This window comes from Denticeps clupeoides, chromosome 11, assembly GCF_900700375.1.
Source record: "Denticeps clupeoides chromosome 11, fDenClu1.1, whole genome shotgun sequence".
Lineage (NCBI taxonomy): Eukaryota > Metazoa > Chordata > Actinopteri > Clupeiformes > Denticipitidae > Denticeps > Denticeps clupeoides.
This window is the reverse complement of record NC_041717.1, coordinates 2,598,843-2,623,439: the sequence shown is the minus strand read 5'-3', so window position 1 is coordinate 2,623,439 and position 24,597 is coordinate 2,598,843. Positions and strand designations below refer to the sequence as shown.

At 43.1% G+C, this 24,597-nt stretch overlaps 1 protein-coding gene across 6 annotated transcripts in view; it reads right to left on the bottom strand.

Moving 5' to 3' along the window:
* grid2 (glutamate receptor, ionotropic, delta 2) overlaps positions 1 to 24,597 on the bottom strand; it is a 307,218-nt gene that overhangs the window by 50,489 nt on the left and 232,132 nt on the right. For all 6 annotated transcript variants that reach the window (XR_003751238.1, XR_003751237.1, XR_003751240.1 and 3 more), the window contains exons 9-11: positions 19,582 to 19,683; positions 12,570 to 12,767; positions 5,661 to 5,973 (exon numbers count right to left, since the gene is read on the bottom strand). Coding sequence is in view for 2 of the 6 variants with exons in the window: in XM_028996105.1 (XP_028851938.1) it covers positions 5,661 to 5,973; positions 12,570 to 12,767; positions 19,582 to 19,683 (613 nt within the window). In the remaining 4 variants the exon portion in view is untranslated. The remainder of the gene's footprint in view (positions 1 to 5,660; positions 5,974 to 12,569; positions 12,768 to 19,581; positions 19,684 to 24,597) is intronic.

The window sequence follows — 24,597 nt, the reverse complement described above, 5'->3', positions numbered from 1 at the left end:
TGTTTTTTTTGCAATCATCTTGGTGATCTTGTGGTGTCCATGACTTGGTGGATGTCAGCAGTGGATCTTTTAATGTTGTGACTCCCGATGAATATGTTCAACTCACACGGAGAGAAAAAAAAAAGAATGTTCTTTAAGAACATCCATCCAAGTTGCTAACAGATGGGACACTAATTATTTAAACTGTCGTACAAAGCATCTGTTTTGTAGAATGTAATTATACTGAAATCCGTGCAGATCCAAGAGCTGTGGGTTATGAGGTTGTGCAGTCAAACAAGCCAACATCCACAATTCAGAAAACTTTAAGCAGCTCCCTCAGGGTCCCCACTCTTTTCAAGGGATCATTTTCCAGGACATTTATTCAGTGATGTAGAACATGGCTAAAACAAGAAGAGCTGGGCTGAATTCCTCAGACAAAAACTGACAAAAAAACTCAAATTCTAAAGAAAACAAAAAGTGGCCTGTTGGTTCATCTGCATCTTTACGGGAAAGCATTTGAACTCGTAATAGGCAGAAATTTTCCAGAACTGCAGAACCCCACCCCTCTGTGTAAAATAACACTTATGAAGGTGCCGGTGGTGGAAAAGTACAGAAGGGTCAACATGAATGAAAAGCGACAACACGAATGAAAAAGCAGCAATGGAAGTTACACACACTGAAAGTTATGGACACTGCGTTCATATATCAAATATCCTATATTGCACACAATATTTCATAGATGAATGCAGTGTCCATTATCTCTTACATAAACACATCCCAGTGAATAACATTGCTTATTATGACAGGCATTAATAATTGCATTCGTGTTGTGGCTTTTACGTAAGTTTTGAGGCCTTTACGTAAGTTTTGAGGCCTTTGTGCTTGTGTTGTGGCTTTTGCGATTGTGTCTTGGCTGGGCCACTGTGATGCCATTTTTCTCCATTCTACAACTGAGGAAATGAATCTTGATCATGCCTATTTCATGTGTGGAACATTAGTCATTGAAGTCATTTCGACATTATTTTTCAACATAATTCAATTCATATTTTTCAGCATAATTCATTCATTCATTCAATTTGGGACACTGTTAGATGAGTGCTGCTTCTGTATTGAATTGTAATGGAGCAGACATGGCCTGGTGGTCAATGCTCATTTCTTTTTTCAGATTAAATTAAACGCAGCTCATCATTGCTAGTTTAAAAAAAATGGACAAGTCGTAATCCTTTTTCTAAGCAAAGAATAAAAAGCTGAAACAATTGGATTATGAAGCAGCAATTGCTGCTTAAATAGAGCATGTTAAAAAAAAACATGATATGACTGGAGGATCCACAATAAACAAAAATGAAAGAAACAAAGTAAATGAGGAATATAAACTTAATGCGAGTTGAAACCTACAGACAGGTGAGGTTACACACCGATACTGGACCTCACCTCCCCACTAGGGTATTACCACCACAATGACAATAAGCAGCAGTTGGACTGATGTGTCGCAAAATGCTAAATTCCACTGGCTTTCCACCGTCCGCTGATGAGGAAAAATCGACTAATTATGCTCATTTTCCCCTTCTGCACAGCAAGGTGTCAGTCTGCTCTCATTACGCGAAACAAGTAAGTTGTCATTACAGAGAGCGACTTGGGGTCCGTGAAACGTGACAGGCGGAGCCAACGTGTCCCCCTCCTTCCTCTGCATCATCCCGCCGCGACGTGGAGATCGGCAAGGCAAGCCGCGCCCTCTCCCGTCCGGCGAGAAGTGGCTAATCGGAAGAGAAAGGCGAGGTGAAGCTGGAAACGAGCAATCTCGAGCTTCCGCTTCGCCCCTCTCTCTCCCTCGCGGCGGTGTGAAGCGCAGCAGGGGCCACTCTCCGCTCCGTCTCTCGCTATCTGCTCCTCCAGCGACCTCGCTGACCTTGGTGCTGGCCAACTTCATGTTTATTGCTGTTATGTGGTGGCAGGCCCTACTGAAACCTTCTCCAGCAGGCCATGGTGGGTGCCCGTAGAGTTTGCTTCAGGAGACGGGCCCCCTGAGCGCCGGTGTGCGTTGGTCTGTCTGTCTGTGGCTGAACAGATTAAAGGCTAATGGCAAGCAGAGTAAATCCTTGACTTGCTGAGAGACCCCAGTGCCGAGGCTCTGTGTGTCAGTGATAAGGGGGAAAGGCCACAAGAAAACCGTCCTTTTTTAAAAACACACACACACAGACACTCTAAGCATCCCACAAAAGGGCCTTGAGAGGCAGAAGAAAGGTCTCTCCCTCCTGGCCAGCAGTCCTGGAGACTTCAGAAAGGGTGATGTTGGCAGCGCGACGCTCTGATCTCCAACATGACAGGCCTACCTGGTGGAGGAGGACCTCTCAGGGAAATTTGGGGAATGAAAGCGAGGCGGCGGAAAGTGAAGATGAAAGAAGCGATGGAAGGCGCGGCGCAGACGCTCATTGTTATTCCATTCAGCGACCTGTGCATGTCTGAGAGGACGTGGGAAGCCACTGTAACAGAACCTGCTACTCGGTGCTGTAACTGGAATGATGCGAGTGTGAGAGAGAGATATAGGGATGGGAAGAAAGCCATAGATTGACAGATATAGACAAGAGTCTCTACATATCTTATACAGTCGGAATGTGAGGGAGCATTTACCTGTGTGTTGGTGTGTATGTGTGCGTGCAGTTTGTGGAGTGTGTGTGTGTGTGTGTGTGTGTGTGTGTGTGTTACTCAATATTTGTATGGATTTCCCTGACATGATCTGGGTCCAAGCAACACAGTGATCCCATTTATCCTTCAATTAATAATTGATTGAATTAATTAATATCCTTCATGTACAAAGCACTGCAGCTTTCTTAGTGGTTTGTGGAGCACTAAAGCACTAAATCTATCTTCTGACATTTTCTAGAATGTCTTGTTTTTTATGTTTTGTTTCCAAGCCCAGAAGATGCACCTACTCTATGGAGATTGTGGAGACTAAGAGTAGTATCTGACTAATAAAGAGAACATCAGTACCATGAATGAAAGTCCTCAACACACGAACTCTTTCAGGACTGCTGAACTTATCACAGCAAAAATTCACAATACTCTATATCACGAAATGAATCTTATTATTTTATTATTTACGTTTTGCTCGACCTATCCTACTTGCAAATGTTGGATCATTTAAACATGTCTAGCTGTCTGGTCCATGGGTGTTTCGGTTAACATCAAATCATTTATTTTCATTCCGGGAGCACGGCCACTACCAAAACAATCGTGTAAACTGTCATTTATTAATTTTAATAAGTACATCTTAATTAGTCCTATTTTCAAACTGGTGCTAAGAGCGGCTCTACGCAAGTATCGCACTTAATGATGTTGCCTGCTGGTAGCAGAAGATCATTCATTCAAGCTCAACCTGTATTTAGTGAATGTATTTAGTGAATGCTCAACCTGTATTTAGGTAGTAGTAGCCTAGTGGGTAAGACACTCGCCTGTGAACCAGAAGACCCGGGTTCAAATCCCACTTACTACCATTGTGTCCCTGAGCAAGACACTTAACCTTAAGTTGCTCCAGGGAGACTGTCCCTGTAAAATACTGATTGTAAGTCGCTCTGGATAAGGGCGTCTGATAAATACTGTAAATGTAATGTAAATGTAATGAATGTAAAGGCGTCTATGTACGTGCACACAGGCCAGTGGGAGTGGACGGCTACAGCAAGGCCACTCTTTCGCAGTGGTGTCCCACAGCGTGTGCTCTAATAGAGAGATAGTGAGACGGGGCTGTGTGCTGACAGGCAGCCCCCGGGCTGTGGCGTCTCTTCTCTCCCCCACCGTCTCCCCTTCACACCACGCTCTCCCGCCTTTGTGTCTTCCCGCATTAACCAGCCGTCTTCCCACACCCCCCTATGACAACATCATTAATTAAACGGGCATAAAACTCTCCGTAAAACTGTTAGCCCTGAAAACATGTTAAACCGACTGAAGATGAACAGAGCCGGGCTCGCCGCTTGACTTCAGTGGGACCCAGCTGTTCAGTACAATACAAATGATTCTTTTTCTCAGCTAATTCAGGATGAACTCCGGAGGAAAAAATATTACGCTGTCAGGGGAGTTTCGATTAACCGCATAATAAGAGGGCTGTGGTGGCCAGGCGGGTAAGGGTACATGCCCTTAATCAAAAGGTTGCCGGTTCGAAGACTGAGCTGCCAAGGGGCCACTGAGGTCCCCTTAATCAAAGCACCATCCCCCCGGACGCCTGTCATGGCTGCCCACCACTCACCAAGGTGATGGGTTAAAAGCAGAGGACACTTTTCACTGTGTCACCATGTGCTGTGATGCAGTGTTTCACAATGACAATCACTTCACTTTAATAATCTTTTCTTGCTTCAGTGACACGATGACATGAGGGGCTTCAGGAAACCCTCTTGTGTTTATCGGTTACTTTCAGGCTGCAGCTCCACACATCTGCTGTGTGGAGCTGCCTGGATGGAAAACAAAAGCAGTCAATCTGTCTCTCCTGGACAATCTGTCTCTCCTCTCAGAAACATAATGCTTTTCAAGCACATTTATTTTGCAATAAATGCTATAAAGGGTTTTGAAAAGTTAAACTTTTTAAACTAAATTGTTCAATGCAGTGTAAAACATGGCATATTCATATACATTTTCATCCCCAGACATAAACATATGATTTGTTAGCATTTTTCATTTTCTCTTACATAGTTATCTTTTGAAGTAGCCTCATTATCTTGCTTTTGCAAGTCGGCGTAAAAAAACCATGACTGACCAAGAAAATAAAATAGTGAGAGGAGCTGAAACTCCAGGCATGACCAGTCATGACCTTCACAGTCTTGTTCAGCAAATTTGTAGGGTCACCTTTTGATGAAACATCAAATGCTGAGACAGTTCATGAGTACAATATATATAAATTTTCTTATAAATTTGCCTTGTCATTCACAAATACATCACCGCAGAATGGTCTGCAGTGAAACCTAAACCAATAGGGTTTCAGTCTCCATTTTCTCCTCACTGCTTTCATTTAAAGCAACAGTCTGGTTGTTCTGGGCTTGGGTGGGGGTACTGATACCTAAAGCGTCATGCTAATGGCTCTGTGAGCAATGGAACACACACTGTAATTACTCTCCAATGAAGTTTGATGGAATCTCCCTTGCAAAAAGATCAAGCAATTTGCTTCATTGTTCCCATTGATGCATGAGGGCACATTAATGGATTTATATTTCATAATAACGACTTTATCTCAAACAAGAGAAATGACACAATTCTGCAGCAATTAGCACCATTGCATTCATTACTGTCGTTATGCATACAGACGTGATGCATGCAGGGAGCATAAGCATGACTTAAAAGTTGTTTCTGAACTGTACTTATAAAAAATTGTTATATTAATGGAGTAATTTTCCCTTTCTGCTCAGCGGTCTTCATGCCCGTCTGCCTTTTTCTCATTCTCTCCCAGGCCTGTGGTTGTCAGCACTTTGTCTGCATGCTTCCCAAACCCCGACCTTCCGATTGGCTCTCCTCCCAAATCCGTTTCTCCCTTTTGACCTTATTGAAACATGAAAGCGTTTTTTTCAGATTTGATCCATCTCTGAGTTTCACCTTATCTCAGCCACTCTCTCATCCTCCCCTATCCCTCCATCTCCTGTCATCCCTTTTACTCCATTCTCTCTGTTCCGCCCACTCGCTCGCCCACTTGCTCGCTCACTCACCTTGTTGGACGAATGAACCGTAGACGAACCACATGGAGTTGTAGAGGGTGGTGGAGGAGACAGAGCCCATGGGCAGCCGCGGCGGGTTCAGCCAGTTGAGCAGATACACCAGGATGCCCACCAGCAGCACGGTGCCAGCAATGCAGGCCCACAGCGACAGGTCAAAGGGTGCCAGGCAGGCGAATATGTCCACCGTGCGCTCGGCCTTCTTCAGCAGCACGCCCACCGAGTAGTCCATGTAGCGTGTGGTGAAGTCCACCACGCTCTCACGCTCCGGAGTAATGGTCAGGGCTGACAGGCCCATGTCTGCCCTCTGAAAAATAGAACCACAGCGTCCGGACTTTTAGAGATGCTGAGTCCACCACAAAGCACATAGACAAGAAATATGACAAGGAAGCGACGGTGGCCACCATGACTCTTCATGGTTATTATCACGGCAAGGGAGCACACAGCTGTGGAGGTACCTGAGAAAGGTGTCCTGAGTAAACATGATTCCTCAGTACCCAGTGGGTGCTGCTGCATTAATGTGGACTCACCCTCAACTGTATGTTGGTTTTGCTCCTGGCCTTTTGCCACACGCCTGCGGGTTTGTTTTTATGTTCTTTGTCCTTTTGTGTTCTGTTGGGGCCTTGCGCCAGGTTTCAGTTTGCTTTGTGTTTTGTGATAAATAAATAAATGTTTGTGCCAAGATGCCCTCAGACATGACATGATATGATGTCACAGAAAGGTCTTTTAAAATAGTATCTATAAATTGAAAAAGTACAGTATTGCCGGAGAATAAATTCTGGCAATAGAATTGGGTTTTCATTAATCCATGAAAAAATTGACACAGCAAATATAAATGTGCTATATTTTATATGTTTTAAGGTGATATAAACTAATTAAAAGTAGTTGTTTGTGTCTTGTTGTCAGAATGTGTGGGTATAATAATCAAAATAACACAAAAAAAAAATCATAAATGTCATCAGTGCTGTGCAGTTTTGTCAACAAGCAATTAAATTACAGCAGGAAATTAGTCTCCATTTCCCGTATGACAGGGTACATTTAAGGGCCCACGTGCCGGACTCCTATTAATCTGAATGGGTGCTCTCCGAGTAGAGGGGGACCCGGCAAGACCCCAATGCTTGCATAGGGGTCAGAGATGCATCCGGCTGGAGCCTCAGAGATAATGGCTTCCCATATCTGAAGTGCCAGCCCTGGCACCCCTGACCGGGAGGTTGAAGGGAAGCTGAACCCATGCTGAGGCCACCATCGCGGTGAGCGAGAGAGGTTTCACATCCGCCTCTTAATCTGGTTGAATTCACCTCTGTATGTGACTGGCGTTGTTACACACACACAGCACGGTGAGGTGTGTGAGATTTAATATATATACGGTGTTTCAGGTATAGCTGCACACATGTATAAAGTGGCTCAGACCTATCACTAACAGATGACTGAGGGGAAAAGAAGGAGGGAGAAGGAAGGAAAATGGTTTGTTCCAATATCGTGTAAGTGGTGCGAGCTAATGTTACATTGCCCACCCTCACAATTAATTCACAGCTGACTAAATCTGCTAATTTCATGCTTGGTTAATGAAAACAAAATGCTTAAATGGGCAGAAATAGACATTTATGCAGCGTGTGATGTGTGTGAGAAAAAATTTGTGCTCTTTGTACAGTTTGAACTGGGATTGGTGCTTGGGGCTTTTAAAGAAACAAAGGACAGTCTGATGCATCAACTGGTGTTACTCCATGTCTCCATGTCTCCCTCACCATACAAAACCAGGACATAGATGTCTTCATGCTGCTTTATCCAGAGTTGACCTGCACGCATGTTTCGTTTCTCACCGATTTGGCCTTCAATTGGTGACAAGCCATTGAAACTAACAGCATCTGACACCACTCTGTTGGCAAAGTGTTGTTACTATGCAAATACAGGCTTGAAGAGCAAAAGTCTACATCATACTCAGATGGGGGTAAACACACCTGCCTGCTAACCGCATGCACTGGAGGTGATTCGCACCGAAATGGCGTTTACCTTTCCGGTGTGGTTCGAGCTTTTAGTAGAATTGAGCTGGTAATGTGTTTCATAGCAGCTCCATATGTCAGTGGTGCTGAATCTCACCTTCATTCACAGCATGGGGAGATGGGCAAATGATTTGTTTGGTTTTTTTCATGAAAAGTATACCATCAGGTATTTTGTGCGTACGAAGAAGAATTTTAGAGTCACCCTCCAAATCAAGAAGCTCTACACAAATTTTTCAGGTCTGTGGCTGTAACAAAAATACCAACATTGGAAAAAATATATAGTTGTATATTGACAATGTTCTACCCAGCATTATTGATTTTTTAAATTAAATTTTATGGAACCTTTGTTTACTATAGCAGTTGATATTAAACTATCCAATCAGGCATTTGGGTGGACTGATTACTCATAGTATTCTGTTGCTGGACAGCTAAAAGCTAAAACCAATGATCTACTCTACAAGGAATTATTACAGTATTACAGATCACCACTCCCTCAATGCACCTCTGCTTGCACTAATTTCTCTTCACAGATATTTCACTGCTACCATATAATATGTATTTCATGCTGCTGTCCCCAAATTTGAATCACTTCCACTGAATCACTTCCTCTGTCACCAAAAAAGCCATCAAAATCCATGCTCCCTAACAGTACATCACTTTTCCCCACACCATCAGGTGGCAGTGTAGCATTAGTGTATAAATTGGCTCATGAAAAAAATAATGATGTCCAGAGAGCTGCTGCCTGTGCTCAGACTTGAAGCGACAGATTTAAAAATGTGATACTGATTATGGTAAATACAATATCACATATTATTACTGCAGCATACAATCAAACTGTCAATGTTAACTCGGGTCATTGTGCAAATCGTCACTTTAAAATAAAGAAATCGTTTAAGCTTTCAGTGTGCTCTCTATCAATGCTTGGGAAAATGTTATAAAATGATTTAGCTTTAGTTGCTTTTTTTCCCCATACTGTGAAAAGCCTCTTTTGTTGAAGTCTTTTCTGATTCATGATGTACTGCACATAACAGACCAGTAACAATCCTGCTTTTATCTGCAAAGTCTTCCAGAAAACTTTACATTACAATCGTGTCAATTGAATGGGGAAAGACGATGGTCTCAGTAAAATGTAAGGCGCTCGTCTGCACAGATTCACCAGTCTCTGGTCATAGCAGATTATGAAATCAGGAAGACTGGCAGATTAAAATCATTCACTTTGCAGTTAAAAGATAACCCCTTACCACCCCAGGAACCAGGACCATATGCTGATCATCCTCATTATTCAGTACCTACAATTTTATTAATGCAGTAACTAAATGGAATAAATACCTGGAATGTGTCTCAGGAGTATTAGAGGTTTAGATTGTAAACAAGATTGAAAGTAAGATTTGAAACAATTCAACAAGTAAGATGATGAAGGTGAAATTTTTTGCATACTTTTCAGGGTGCTTTTTATAAGATTTACATTTACATTTACAGCATTTTATCAGACGCCCTTATCCAGAGCGACTTACAATCAGTAGTTACAGGGACAGACCCCCCCCGGAGCAACTTAGGGTTAAGTGTCTTGCTCAGGGACACAATGGTAGTAAGTGGGATTTGAACCTGGGTCTTCTGGTTCATAGGCGAGTGTGTTACCCACTAGGCTGCTACCACCCTGGAAGGTTTGGAATGTGACACAGAATTAAATTGTTTGGTGATGTTCCCCTTGTCCTGTCTACCAAGTATTAAACCCGTTTCGTGACGTCGTGCGTATGCGTCCTTCTTCCTTGCCATGTCCAGCCATCGTGAAAGAATGACCCGACCACATTTGGACGCAGCCAACGGCGCCCGATGAGAACCAAGGAGCCGCGTCTCGCAGGGAGGACGCCGCCAGCCCCCTTGTCCCTGGCCAACGTTGGCTTCATGTTCCGCAGGGTCCTGGTGCGCCCGATGAGTTTTCCGGATGGTTGAGGACGCCTGCCCCACAGTCCCATGTCTGGTGGCGTTGAAGGCCATTCAGCGTGGCAAGCCGGAGACTGACGGAGTTGCGGGCGCCTGTGGACGGCGGACAGGATGCCGGTCCCCCACGGATGAGCCGTGCTTTGGCCCGGGCCTGAATCTGTCAGTGCAGGACAGCCGCCACTAGTCCTTTTGGACCAGGCAGATTAAACTGATTGGGCACTGACAAGGAGGATCAGTGGATTTCCTTGTTTCCTTGTCTTAGCTTTTGATGAACACATTTTGATGAACATTTCTTTCCAACTCAATCTCATTCTTCCTTGAAAATAATTGATGATGAGTCTACACAGACAGAACCCTCTAATCAGAATGTAGGTTTAAGCCAGCAGCCAGAAGAATTGTGTAGATTCTGGCTGTGATACGTATACTCTTTGCCACTGTCAGTCTCAGCCTCTGACACAATGTGCACCCTCTGCCAAGGAACAGAAAACACTTGACACTTGCTGCTTCTGCTGATTATCATCATCATCATCATCATCATCTGTGGCCAAGTATTTCATCATATTATAACATTTACATAATTTATCTGCCATCAGCACTTCTCCATAAAAAGTGTGCTAAAGTAGCATACGAGAAACAGATTATCCATAAAAGTACACTCACTTGACTTTTAGCTCAACACACCTTGTTTATTTGATCCTCCGTCTCTGATTAAATGATATAGGCTATTCAAGGCTCAGAGGGGATTTCAGCAGGTTACTATGGTTACTTAAATTAATTTAACTTATCAAATGAATGTATTCAGAACATTGATTAATCTTTGCCAAAAGCAACTGTGCATTGCACAGGCTTAATGGACAACTTCCAGTCAATCAGACTGTCATACAGTAGTTGTTGCAACACTCAATTTAGTATTGTTACCCTTTATTATTACTATTATTATTATAAAAAACAATACATGTATTATTGCTGAATAATAAAGCAGAGCTGCTTCCGGTGATGATTCTTCACTTTTCGGAGGAATGCCATGACCATCAGCTCTTTCTGCAACTGAAGCTCTTCTGTGGAGTCTGACTAGATGGGCTTCCCTTTATTACACTCATGCATCTGTGAGCATTAAGCATCCATGAACTAGTCACCAGTCCATCCTTGGATCATTAGCAGATAGTAGCGAGGCAGTGGTGGCGTAGTCGGTAAGGAAGCGGCCCCGTAATCAGAAGGTTGCCGGTTTGAATCCCGAACCGCCAAGGTGCCACTGAGGTGTCACTGAGATCCTCTTGATCAGGGTACCGTTCCCACACACTGTTCCCTGGGTGCCTTTCATAGTTCCCACTGTTCACTAAGGTTGATGGTTAAAAGCAGAGGACACATTTCGTTGTGTCACCGTGTGCTGTGCTGCATTGTTGAAAATCACTTCGCTTAATAGCCACTGTATACTGGGAACCCCCTAGGTCTCCCCTAGCCTAGCTCTGATGCTCTGCGTTACATACTGGCCCTGGTCAGAGTGCTTCAGGGCTTTCGTCTCGCCAACTGTTCCGCCTCCTACACATCAGCTTGAAGAACCCCTAAAGGTCCTATTTCTAACCAGATATTCAATATTATTCACTTTTACCAGGTAGTGAATTTAATGCTGCAGCTGATTGAGGCATATGCTGAACACAGTACGTCTCAATATTTGTCTTTTGCTCTGAGGTACTTTTACTTATAAAAAAAAAGACTTACTTACAGTTACGTGCTCACAATAACACATTAAAGTGCTACAGCGGTATCACATCAATAAAACCATGGGTAGCTGATGTAAGGCTGAAGGCAGGAAGGAAACTCTTTGAACGGCGACATAATGTGCTCCACAAAAGTGGAGTTGGAAGGAAATTTTATGTGTGACTGTACGCATGACTTTGAATGCATTTTTCACATGCTCAGAATGCATGGTCGTAAGAAGGCCTTTATTTGTGGCAAAATTCTCCAACTTCTTCCTGTCCTTGAAAGCAGATAATGTGCCTGGACTCCACATAGAAAATGAATGAAAATTTCAAGGCTGGAAGCATCAAAGGTCTGGTGGATCACAGAAGATGACAGATGAAAACAAAAGAAGCTCAGGTTCAGAGAATATATTAGGCATTATACATATAATATAAAAAAATGTTCCTTCTCAGCTCAGGACCACTGTGTAGACCCAGGTAAGATGAAATATAAGCTCTTGTGCATTTTCCTTCAGCCATATTATTTAGAATCAAAATGTGGACGCTGGCAGTAACACAACTGCATCATGGGAATAGAAAGCAGCAAGGGGTCATGGCTAATGGCCCTGAAAATGCTTTGCTGGACTCCAACTGTTTAAAGATTTTCCTTTTGTTTGTCTGGCTGTGGGTAAAATTTTAGCATGTTACTTAAATTGCTGGGTTTATGTGAGACCAGATCACATTTTGCTCATTTGTAATCTCACAAGGGCTTCTTAACATATTTAGGAAAAAAATCATTTTGTTTCTTCAAGATTCCTGTTAACATTTGTGTTTCTAGAGCCATGTTTCTAAATGACATGATTTTGATATTAAAGTGCCAAAAGCTCGAACCATAATTCACTGATCCAGACAACATAGACGTGATTTTGCTCATCATGTGCAGCACTTCAACATCTTGAAAACTGCATTTAGTTTCTGAAATCAGTAGCTTACTTCCATCTTGTACAACATTGTTGTACAAATTTAATAATACACATATTATTTAAAATTCCGTCTTGGAGATATTGTGTTTAATGTTTAATACTATGGTATTTTAGCTAATTCGGCATTTTGTAGGATTGTATATGCGTGCATGCTAGCACTTATAAAAAATCTTTTTTCAGAATAGTCTCTAAGTGGACTCTAAGGCCATAAATAATAATCAAGTAGAAGAGAATGGGAGTAGAGAAGGAGAGAAGAAAAGGAAACTCATTTGACTCATATTTTTAAGATGTCCTTACCTTTGAAACTAGCTCCCCAATCAGGCCATTCCACACCCCGTCAGCCTGCTGGCTCCCGTACTTGTGATCCGGGGCCACGTAGATCTCATACTTGAAGCCCAGGTAGGTGGCGAGGGCTTCCAGCACGTCAATAGAGAAGCCCTGATATTTCTTTGGCTTTCCAAGGACATTTTCTGATACCATCACAAACGGCTCCTCCTGAAATCAAACAAATAAAGAGCAATGAAGGGGAAACCATTCCCACCACTGCTAATAAAGTTATCACATGACAACCAGTTTGAGGTATAAAATTGATCCATCCTAAAACTCCAAGACATCTCTATTAATGTTCTATTAAATGGACTGCAATTGGCCATATCTTCAGATTTTACATACAACTCACAGGATTAGTGAATTAAAACATAAAACATTTCTGTAATACTAATGCATTGTCCATATGTCTGACACCATCTATCTACAAAAGATGATGAATGGGCTCAATTATGCTAAAAAGAGACACATGATCAGTCACTGATCAGTCACTGCTGAATTTTGAAGCACAGCTATGGTATTCATAATGTATATAATGTATATAATGTGACAAACAGAATGGACATCTTTAACAACTTAAAATATTAAATTTTTTAAGTTGCTAAAGTGCAATAATTCAGCACAGTGCTCATATCTCAGAAATTGAAGAATAAGCTCTGACAAAAAGGATCTTACTGAATTTGAATAATACCCGTCACCATACTTAAGGATTTTTATCTGTATCCCCAAAAGTCCATAGACAAAGCTGGGTAAGTTAAGGGAAAGAAAGCATGGCTGTACTGGTTAGGGATGGGGGTGGACCTCCTGTCGGCTTTCACTCTGCCTTCAGATGATACACTGCAGTTGGAGCTCGCCGCAGTTTACTCAGATTGTAGTAAATGTTGTGAAGCTGATAAAGCCTTTTGGCCGAGGCTCCGCTACATAAACACCGCCAAAGGCCACGCCTCCGCCTCCAATGGGCCTAGAAGGTCATCTGTAGGACCTGACAGGATGTGTGCAGGTGCCAGCAGAAAGACAAATTCTCAGGACATAAATTATTTAATTGCTTTTTCAGCCTAGCTGGTTCTAAAAGGGGCGGTCCCTTATAGACAGGTAGTAAATTATGTGCATTAAATTATATGTCTGGTATTAGGTAAATAATAAACCATGACCTGGGTGAATATTTCATTCTGATTTGCAATGGTTTCAGAGAAGCCGAGTCACATTTCTCATTGATGTCTGTTTATTTTATTATTAAAAAAAATCTAAAAAACATTATTTCTGCTATGAGACCATAAAACCTATTGGCTCTGAACCACGTGCCAAAGATCTTTTAACACAAGCAGCCTGTGAAATCTGTTGTAGATTACAGTTCTCTGTGCAAAGCACTTGTTTGCTGGTGTAAGGTCAAAGGTGATACATAAAAAGAAAGAAAAAGAATCTTTTAAGATGTTTGTGAAAGATGTATGACTGGAGTGCGTTTAAATCATTCAGAATGAGGAAGCAGTGTGCATCACATTTAAATTTCATTTATCCAGCATGACTTCCAATCAGTATTTACAGGGACAGTCTTTCTCAGGGACACAATGGTAGTAAATGGGGTTTGTGATGTTCTGGTTCATAGGCAAGCGTCTTATCCACAAGGCCACTAAAACCTGCGATCTGTCAATCTTTGGGTTCCTCTAATTTTAAAAAGTAAAAAAAAAAAACATTCCAGATCATGATCTGGGTGGCAGACACACTTACACAATGACAAATAAGTAGCTTGTTTTACTTCTTTATTCATTAAAATTCCTCTAGACACAGTAGGAAAACAGAGTTGGAGCTGCATTCTAAGTTTTATTAACAAACTCCCTCAAAGATAACAGCCAACCAGGACAGGGCAGTGACCACTCTAGGGATCAATGGCATCTTCCTGATTCAGGACAGTCAACAGAGAAGGCCATAAAAAGTACAGAACTCTGGCCTGCAACCTGAGGTATGCCCAATCAGGCCATAAAAACCTACGTGACCCAAGGATGACCAGAGAACCATAGAAACTGGAGTCTTCCTGCAAAAAAGTCCAGGTGAAAAAAGGAAAAACATTTTCTTTAATTCTACAGAACCTTCCTGGATCCTGGAACAATGTCACTTAGTGGCACAACAGATTTTCATCATCCATGCACCATAGTCAAAGGACACAACTAGTTAACTTCAGGTTTCCTAGTTATCGATAGGAACGTGGTACTCCATGTTGCAAATGAATATGCATGTACTGTTTGATGTCTTCATAATCACCATTTTATAACATGAATGAATATGGAATGAGTGAATTGCACAAGTGTAGCGCATAAGTGTTAAATCGCCTTCTTAGAAAGAGGCTAGCAGTTAGCAGAACAAGCTAGCAGTGAGAAGAACAGAACCAAGGGGGCCTCTTCCTGCAACCTCTTTCAACCTTCAGAAGACTTCGGCCAGGCACAACGCGCCAACACCCTGCCATCGCGGGTCAACACGAGAGACCAGCGGCACAGCTGATCAACAAGAGCCCGCCTTATGAACCATGGTTAATGTACGAACCTTCCATGCATTATACCGTGTTATCATCCGCCATACAGAGAACACGTTATGGATTGTGCATCGTATTAGCATTGACGGTACATTGCATAAGTCTACTGTACCTCTGTGGTACTCGTGAAGCCGACAAGGTGATTTATACCATCATAGCCTCTAAATTTGTACTTGATAATCTGATTAAGGTGCAATCCGGCACCCTTACGTTTATTAAGATAAGTGTATGAACATGAGTGTAAATGAAATGAACCTCCCTTTATGTTGTTTGTAATAGCTTTTAGAACTTGTATACAACAAAATTCCAAAAAAGCATTTCTCCTGAGCATTTCTCCTGCATTAAAATCTTAGGTCTCTACACTAATAAAGATCAGACTCATTCTAATTTAATCTAATTTATAATGATTGTGGACGTACATGAGACACCCTTTTTGTCCACGCCATAAGAAATTTATAATTAAAATTACGAGAACTATTCATAGTTTAGTAAATATCACATGCTTATGAATCAATTCACAAATTGGCTCAATTTACCCTACAACGTCTACAGATAAGTTAACCACATAAGGGGTGATGGAACACAAATGTAAAATGGGACATGAACTAATGACACAGAAAGATTGCAAAAAAAGGAGGAATATTTTTATTCAAAGTATTTTATATATAAACTCCCTAAATAAATATGAATAAAAAAAATTGAAAAAAATATCCACCACCAAAAAAAAAGATCAAACAAAAGACTTCAAATCAAACAGTAGTAAAGAAAAGCCTAGAACATAAACACAATCTACAAACTAGAAATCACACGTGCAGGAAGAGCGCTGTCAGTTCAAAAGTTTCTGCAACTGCAGAGCTTGGCAAGCTACAGCAGCTTCTCGAGACTCCTAATTATATAGCTCACCCTGCTTATATACCCTGTGACCTCCGGGCTGGGTGGAGTTTACCTGCAGAAGAAGTGGTCATGGCGGAGTCGACCCTATGAACAAGGAAGTGACACGCAACCTTTGCATACTACTCTCTGCATAATTCTCATAAATGACGTCACATTAGGTAAGACCCAGTGCCTTCTGGTTTTTTCAGTGCTCTCTGTGCCGCATATTTGGCTTTCCATGCTACACCCTTCAAGGGCTTAAAGTTGAGACTTTGGCAGGACAATGTCTACGCACTAAGAGAGTGCTGCCAAAACTACATCAAGCTGCTCAAGATTTAGTGTCGGCCGTACCCTCGCTGGCAGCGCTCTACCTGAATCCCAACCATACCGCAGTGAGACCGCCTGTCCACCAGCTCTGCTGACCATTATCGTGCACCTCCAAACCTCCTAACAAGGACCGGGTCAGATGATCGTCCAGCTGATGGATTCAGGTGGCCGTTAAACCAAAATATAACACCATCCCACTGAGGGAAAGATTGTCCATGTATATTCTGAGGACAACTTTGACTTTACACTAGTGCTAGTCTGAAAAAAGTGTTTTGCTGTGTGCAAACAGTACAGTCTGCCATTAGTTTGACTGACATCTCAAGTGAGCCTCAAAATTATGAGGGACGCACTATTTGATATTCTCCTAGAGTAAAAATCGGCAATAGTGGTGGTAATGTTTAGTGCTAGGGAGAGATCCCACACTGTGCATATAGAGAAATAATTAGTGGTATTGATCAGCCAGTGTCTCCTCGCATGACTCGTAAGAAAAGCGAGAGAAAGTGAATAAAAAAACCTAAAAAAAAACACCTCCCCTCAAGCAGAATGATTTGCATACCCCCTCCGGGGGGCCGGGCCGCGCATTCACTTGCGCACCACCAATAAACACGTGCAGGGAAGCCGTCCGGCGGGAATGGACGTGTGTAGAAGCAGGGTACGGCGGTAATGGGCTGTTTAACATGTGCTTCTGACAGCATGAACTGCAAAACATTGTATTCGCACACTATTTACACCCCTAGCAGACCTCCTGAGAGCTGGAGCAGGAGCCACTTTACCCCCACGGTGAATTTATGGCGTCGCAACTGCCCCCTCCCTCTCTCTTTAATTGTTGGAAACGCAGGCCGCGCCGTTGACTGGGTGGAATCTCTCCTCGTGGGCTTTAATCACAGGTCCGTGCTGGAGACAGTGGTGTTTCTGGGAATATGCCACGCCCGATTTATTACAGAGTGGGGAGGGGGGGGGTTATTGACTGTGCGCGGCGCACACATTAAACCGCCGCTTTCTAATCCTTGCCGGCCCCTGTCGTTCAATAAGCTATTAGTGTGAGAGCAGACGTGCATGCCGGCTCTCGCCATGGCCATGAGGGGCCATCCATCAGACCACCCGTTGGTGCCGACCCGCACACCGGCGTCGCCGCCTCTCCGGCTCTGCCCATCTCTGGCTCCGTCCGCCCGTTTCCATAGCAGTGCGCTTGCTGAGCCTGAAGAGCGCGCTGGCGGGGGTATGTCCCCGCAGCCGGGGGCCGAGTCCTGCATTGATTACCTTCTCATTATATAGCCTTCGCTCCTGCGCCGCTGCACGCGCAGTTGCTTAAGATTCCGGAAGCTTTGTCAAAAATCGATGCTCTGCGTGGGAAATCGCTGCAGACACTCCCGCACGAAACCGCTTTTGACATAATCTCCACTTTGCAGGCTGTGCGCACACATGTCGGTGTGTGTGTGTGTGTGTGTTTATTCAGACACCTCGAGGACGTTCGGGAGGCACTCAAACAGACTGGCGCTACCCTCGCTGACAGCGACTCCAGGACCAGGAGCTGAGGAGCAGCCTGGCACCGCTGTGACTTGCCGGCTGCCACCGCTGTGACTCCTGCCAGTTCAGCTTGTGCCTGGCCCACGTCCAGGCTCTCGGAGACGCCGAGCCGGCGCTGCGGCCCGTATCCCGACACTCCGACCACCAGGGGGCAGCCGGTGCAGCACTCCACGGCGCCACTGAGGTTGCTGAGGTGACGTGAGGGACGTGCTCCATCAGGTGCCGGAGGCGAGTGGGCTTCAGAGACACTCCCACTTTCCTGCCGTTCTGAGAATCCCGCTCGCTCCCTCAGCATATGCCACACAAGCTCAGCTTCCCTTGAACTGAGTTGATGCTAAAAGATGGAGTGGAGCATCCTTCCAAAGATCTTGCGTGGTTAGTGAAGCCGGAAACCGCCAGTATGCACAATGGTCAACCTAAAATGCAGCAGCCTGGTGCTTTAAATAACATTACCCAGCAGAGTAATAGGAGCTTCTCCAAAAGCCGACCGATAATGCTCCACCAACCCGACCTGAAAGCATAAGCGTGTTTCGTAGCATGTGATACAAGACACTAAGTTCATGATTTGATTGGATTTGAATTCTCGCTATTTCATTAATAATTCCTATTGATGTCATGAATGTGTGTTCAAAGTCAATTTTGCAAGATTGGGCGCTTTCAAATGGCTCATTTTTGTATTCTACAGTAACTAATTTAAAACACAAGTTGAGTTAAAGTACTTCATTTTGGATAATTTGGGGTTAAAGCATTCATGCACAGATTCAAATAAAACCATGTGCTGCTAATTTAATCAGCGATCTGATTTCCCCATTAATCCCTCCAACTCCTTTCTTCTAATGGAACATAAGCTCATGCTTTTTATCTGCAGGTCTACCAATCGTGCATCTTTTTCTTTTTTGATTAGACTGGCCCATGACTGCACTTTGGAGGTGGTGCAGAACCACTAAGGCACAAACACTAAAGTACAGACAGCAGTCAAGTGGAGGAGAAACTGCATTCCCACCCTTTAATAAAAGAGTGCTACATGGCATTATCCATTTATGTGAAACAGTGAGTCAGCTTGTAACACTGTTTCTAGAATCATTCCAGAATCATCAGTTTATTAATAAGACAATTAAAAAAAAGCTGAAAAAAGGTTACAATCACAGGGTGAAGCCCACATGCCAAGTGCAGTTTTCAGAAAGCTATTCCTTTAGAACTTGTAGTATACAGGAACAGTTTATGCGTGTGCAACATCGCATGTAAGTGTCTGTGTGTGTATTCTAGGCTTCAGTGGCCCACTAACACTGCCTATGGGAGGAGCTGCGTACCAGAGCATGCCGAACTCGTTCCTAATGTATTCACTGTTCAATCTGACAGGCCTGAAAATCTGGGTGCAAAAGAAAAAGAAAGCAAGAAAGAAGGAGCGGTGCAGAGTCGTAGCATCGCCTCTTTCTTCTAGCTCAGACTTCAAAGCAGGGATATGAAGAATTTAAACCTCTGAATCTTTAAAAAACTCCAGGGACTCACTCAAATCGGTGCTGGAGGCAAGACAGCACAACTCAAATCTCAATATAGCACTGCTCTTCGGGTCTCAATTCAGTTTGGAAAATTGCCTATAATGAGCTGATAGGCTTCTGACGAAGTGCTCCAGCCTCCTTCATCAGGAACGGGCGGAGGCGTCAAGGACGTGATTGTTAATTGAGGTGACGGTCTAGGGGCGGAGCGATCATCCGGCGGCATGGTACTTACCAGAACAGTCACCACCCTCAGGACCACCCCTCTCATATTGTTCTCCAGCTTCCTGTCTGTCAGAGTTCCGTTCAGCCCGTGGATGGGGTCCCATGTCGCCAGCTGAAACACAACAGAACGACGATGAGTTTACGTGAACACTCGCTCCAGTTCCTTCTGCCAAATGCCAATTACAGGGTCAATTCAGCCAGAGCAACTTATGGTAATGTGTCTTATTGGGGTGAACAATGGCATTAAGTGGATTTGTAAGAGTGCAGTTTGAACCACTGACATTAGAGATCAGCAGCCACCCACCTCTTTGTAAAATACAGATTTATTAAATATCTAATTAGAGCAAGATGCATGCACTTAGGGTCTGTCTCTAATGAATCCGTTAATGAATGTGTTGCAATCATTATCATTACACATTTTAAATGTTTTTAAGCCTTTTGGAACTTCTACAATGAACAAATGCAGCATATATCTGTACTGGAATGCCAAATTTTGAGCGTCAGTAGATTCAGTTCTTAAGAGCTGTCCATGGTGCTGAATTCAGTTTTAATCCGTTTGTCTGTTTTTAATCTGTTTTTAATCTGCTTTCATCCAGAGTCGTCTTTTATGCTCAGTGACAAGTGATTAAATTGATTGAAATAAGGTCAAAGCAGAAGCAGCAAGAGCATCAAAACTGCAGGATGGTCTTCACTTTCACTTGGAGAATTGGACATCAAAATGAGCTTTAATGGTAATGAAGTCTGATGTGGTTCAGTGGCAACCATTTGGCCAAGATAATCGCTTCTGGTGTGAACATGTTTATGTACATGTTCTTTTGAATTATGCCAGTTTCGTTTGGGCCAATTTACTTTGATGTAGACCCATGTTTTCACACAAGTTGCCTTTGCAAGTGAATTTGCTATCAAAAGAGCATTATTACAGCAGTGCTGGAACAGATATAATCTAGATAGATTGCCCTCCAGGAGCAGGGTTGAAACCCACTGGGCCATAATATGGTGTGAGCACAGAGACTGAAATATGACCCAGGCTCACACTGCATCTCTGAATGTATGATCATAAGCAAATCCCACTCGATCTGGAATGGCTGTTATTGATGAGTTTACTGATACAATGATTCTCAGCCATACAATACACACTGTAGTATTAAATTTAATATTAGAATTTTTGGCTAAAAATGTTTTATTAAAGAGAAATTATACCTGTTTGCAGGTGCATTTTCATCCCTTTGATTGAGGACCTGTTGATTTTTAGTGAATGTACAATGATTGGCTAAAAGAGCAACTGCAGTATATAAATTTTCTTAATTCTAGTCAGAGCTGGTAAAGGTCAGAAGCATACCACAATAATTATATTATTCATCATATCATAGCCAGGTGTGGAGGAAATATGATGCACTGGTCATAATGTTCTTCTTAGTCATGCATTCTGTGTGGCAAATTTACACACACCACCTCCATATCACCTTAAATGCCTTTACCTTACAGGTTGTAGAACTATAAGGATCTGCTGCTAATGCTGCTTAAAAACACCCTCAAAGGTCTTGTGAAGTTCAGGGTTAACATTGTAATTGGCAACTTGAATTGGTATATGATTTTATTATTTTCTCTGATTTATGTTAATTCAGATGGTTCATGAATCAAATTAATTTAAAAGTAAGTAAATGTGTGCGCTTCAGTAACATGGAAAGCTGTCAGACAAAACAGTTCAGAAGCATCTCAGCCACTGATAAATATTTCACAATTTATTCCTCCAAAATGTGCAGATATGTTGCCTGATTTACTAATGTATGGCCCAGTGTCAGATGTTCCCCTCAGGGTTTAGAAATGCTGCTTGGCTGACACTAAGCCATCAGTCTCTCATTTTTCTCCCGCTCACTGTGTGGGGGCCTCCATCCCAGATCCAATTGCATTAGGATTCAATGAGAAATGTGGTGCATCCCTGCATGCCCAGTGAGTCACAGCCTATTCTCCTCCATTGTCCCTGACAACCCCAGAAATCTGTGGCAAACGGGCCTTTCTGGAAACAATCCCCATGCCCCCTTCAGCGTTGTCTATAGTCATGAGATGCTTGGCTACCACAGCTGCTTATGATATAGGCGCATCCATCCATATGGCAATTGTCTGAGGCATTTTATGCAGGCTCAGGGGGAAGGTGAAACATATCTAAGCAATCTTCCGGCACCCCTGGACCGTGTGCCAGTCTGTCAGAGGATTTATAAACCCAACTGTGAGAAGGCACCATGTGAATATGGGAAGACGATTGAAACCCAACACCAGGGAATCCACAGTGGGACTCGAGACAGCACCATTAACTCTTAAAACGTCGGCAGCATACACAAAACAAAAATATATTATTCAGTAACTTCATATTATTAATGCAGGACGTACACCACCACCACAAATGTTTGGACACACCAGCACTATTTTGAAAATTCTAAAACTGGAGACACAATAATACAGGAAACAGTCACTCACTCACTTAACCGCTCAGTTCTGTTACTCAGGGTCATGGTTGCTGGAGCCCACCGCAGGACACACACACACCCACACACACACCATTCACTCACACCTATGGTCAATTTAGAGACACCAATCCACCTGGAGTAAGGTGGGAGGAAACTGGAGAACCTGCAGACCACACCAACATAGGGGTGTAAACTCATACACACAAAGTCATCAGCCAGGATTCAAACTCACAGCCTTGGAGGTGTGAGTCCATGTCACTTCACGAGACATGCTTTTACATTATTGTAAGCTGCTTCATGAGACATGAGTGAATAAAGCTGGTAAAATATGGAACCGCCTCAGGACTGTTGGAAGACCACCCCTGTTATGGGCAGTGCAGGCTGAACAAGCTGAACAAAAAGGCTGGTTCTGTCCTGGGTGTCAGACAGGAGAGCCTGGCAGAGGTGTTTGAGAGGAGACAATCCCTTTCACCCCACGCACGCCTCCCTGATGGACCATCAGAGCACACAGCAAAAGACTCATTGTGTCTAAATGCAGAACTGAGCACCACAGGCAGTCCTTCTTACTCGTGGCAATACGACTGTACAACTCTTCCTCATTCTGTAGGTAATCTTCTCCGGATCAGCATTAATGTCTGGTTTCTCATGGGACTGTGCAGTTACACTCGTCTCTAGGCTACAGAATGTTGCTTTTCATCCCTCATAACATGCAGCTACCTCTCTCTATTTAGGGCACATCACTATATTGCTTTTTCATAACCACGATCTAATGTCACTATACAATATCTGTCATAGTTATTTATTATGTATTACTTTGTTAGGGTCATTTGGAGATCATTTTGCCTAGCGGTTAAGGAAATGGACCCGTAATTATAAGGTGGCCAGTTCCTGAGCCGCCAGGGTGCCATTGAGGTGCCACTGAGCAAAGCACCGTCCCCACACACTGCTCCCCGGGGCTCCCAGCCTGTCATGGCTGCCCACTGCTCACCAAGGGTGAAGGTTAAAAGCAGAGGATACATTTCGTTGTGTCACTGTGTGCTGTGCTGTGTTTCAGTTTCACTTTGTCTGTTACTAATGTTCTGTTCTTATATACTCTTAATGCTTTGAGCATGCTTTTAGGATAAAAGAATTTCCCTCGGGATAAATAAAGGTTTTTCTTATCTTATTTTATCTTATCTGGTGGTGGAGAGTGTGAAATGCTGTCATCACTGTACAATACAAAAATAGTCAAACCCATACATGATTAGGTGTGTCAAAATATATAACTAGTACTAACCACTATAAAAATGTTTGTTAACGTCACAAAGAGCATGTTGTCTGTATTTGTAGACATAAATGCAGGTAAAAATTACCTCAGACAATAGCGTAATTTGGCTCTGCCACCAATCTAAAGTCAGACAGTATTGTGACACATCAGATCACAAAGGCACTGCCAAAGCACCCCTCATTTGAATGTTAAAAGAACCGTGTGTACAATTCAAAGACAAGCTTTTACATAACAACACACACTGTAGGATAGTAGAAGGCTGAAGACCAGACGAACCAGAAGACCACAAAGTCACGAAATCAAACCCCACTTACTACCATTGTGTCCCTGAGCAAGACCCTTAACTCTGAGTGTCTCCAGTGAGACTGTCCCTGCAACTACTGACTGTATGTCGCTCTGGATAAAGGCTGTAAATATATTTATAGAACATGCCACAGATGGAAATTCACTAACAGTTCCTGCAAATGTCCACTTCACGCAACACATGATGTACTATAATGTAATTACATTAATAAACAAATATATATAATAAATACAGAGAGTGGGGTAGAGCAAAGTTACATTACACCCACATGAAGGGGTGATACTGGACTCTAGATGGGCCTTACTGGGCCCTATTTATTACTATCTAAAGAGCACTGCCTGAATCACAAAGCTCAAGCGCACTGCATACCCGCTACCCAGCATGCCTCCTCAGTTGGAATCGAAGGCCCTGTGTGCGGGGATGTATTTACCGTAACAATCTTGTCTGAAGTGGATCTGCTTTTCTATTAAGAATTCCTCCAACCAAGATCAAACTGAACAAGGTCCCCTGCCTGGTGATGTGCAGCGCATCGCTGAGCGATTCAGCCACTTATGTTCAAAGACACAGGAATTATTGAGAAGCAGGGCAGGGAAGTGTAAACAAAGTCATTTTCCTGCTTGACTTTCAAAACTCTTTGCGAATGGACAGTTTTATTTGTGTGTGCGCGTGCATTTCCTATCAAAAAGTCAGCTGCTGTAACAACTTCCAAATGCATAGGCCGCAGTGTGGTTTTGGAGAAAAATTCTTAAGCCAGTGTTGTGGTGCCATTTTGGTTCCATGCCAGGATTGCCGGCCAGGTCTGACAGAAAAATAAGAACTGGCTAGAATAATCATGCTGGGCCGGGACCAGGCAGCCTATACCCAACACCAGTGTGCTTTGCTGCTAAAGAACATACAGCAAGCACAGAGAGGGGAAAATTGAAATATCTCCAGTCATGTTATAGATAAGATAGACAACAGGGGAGAAAGAAACACTGCTGGAATAAGAGG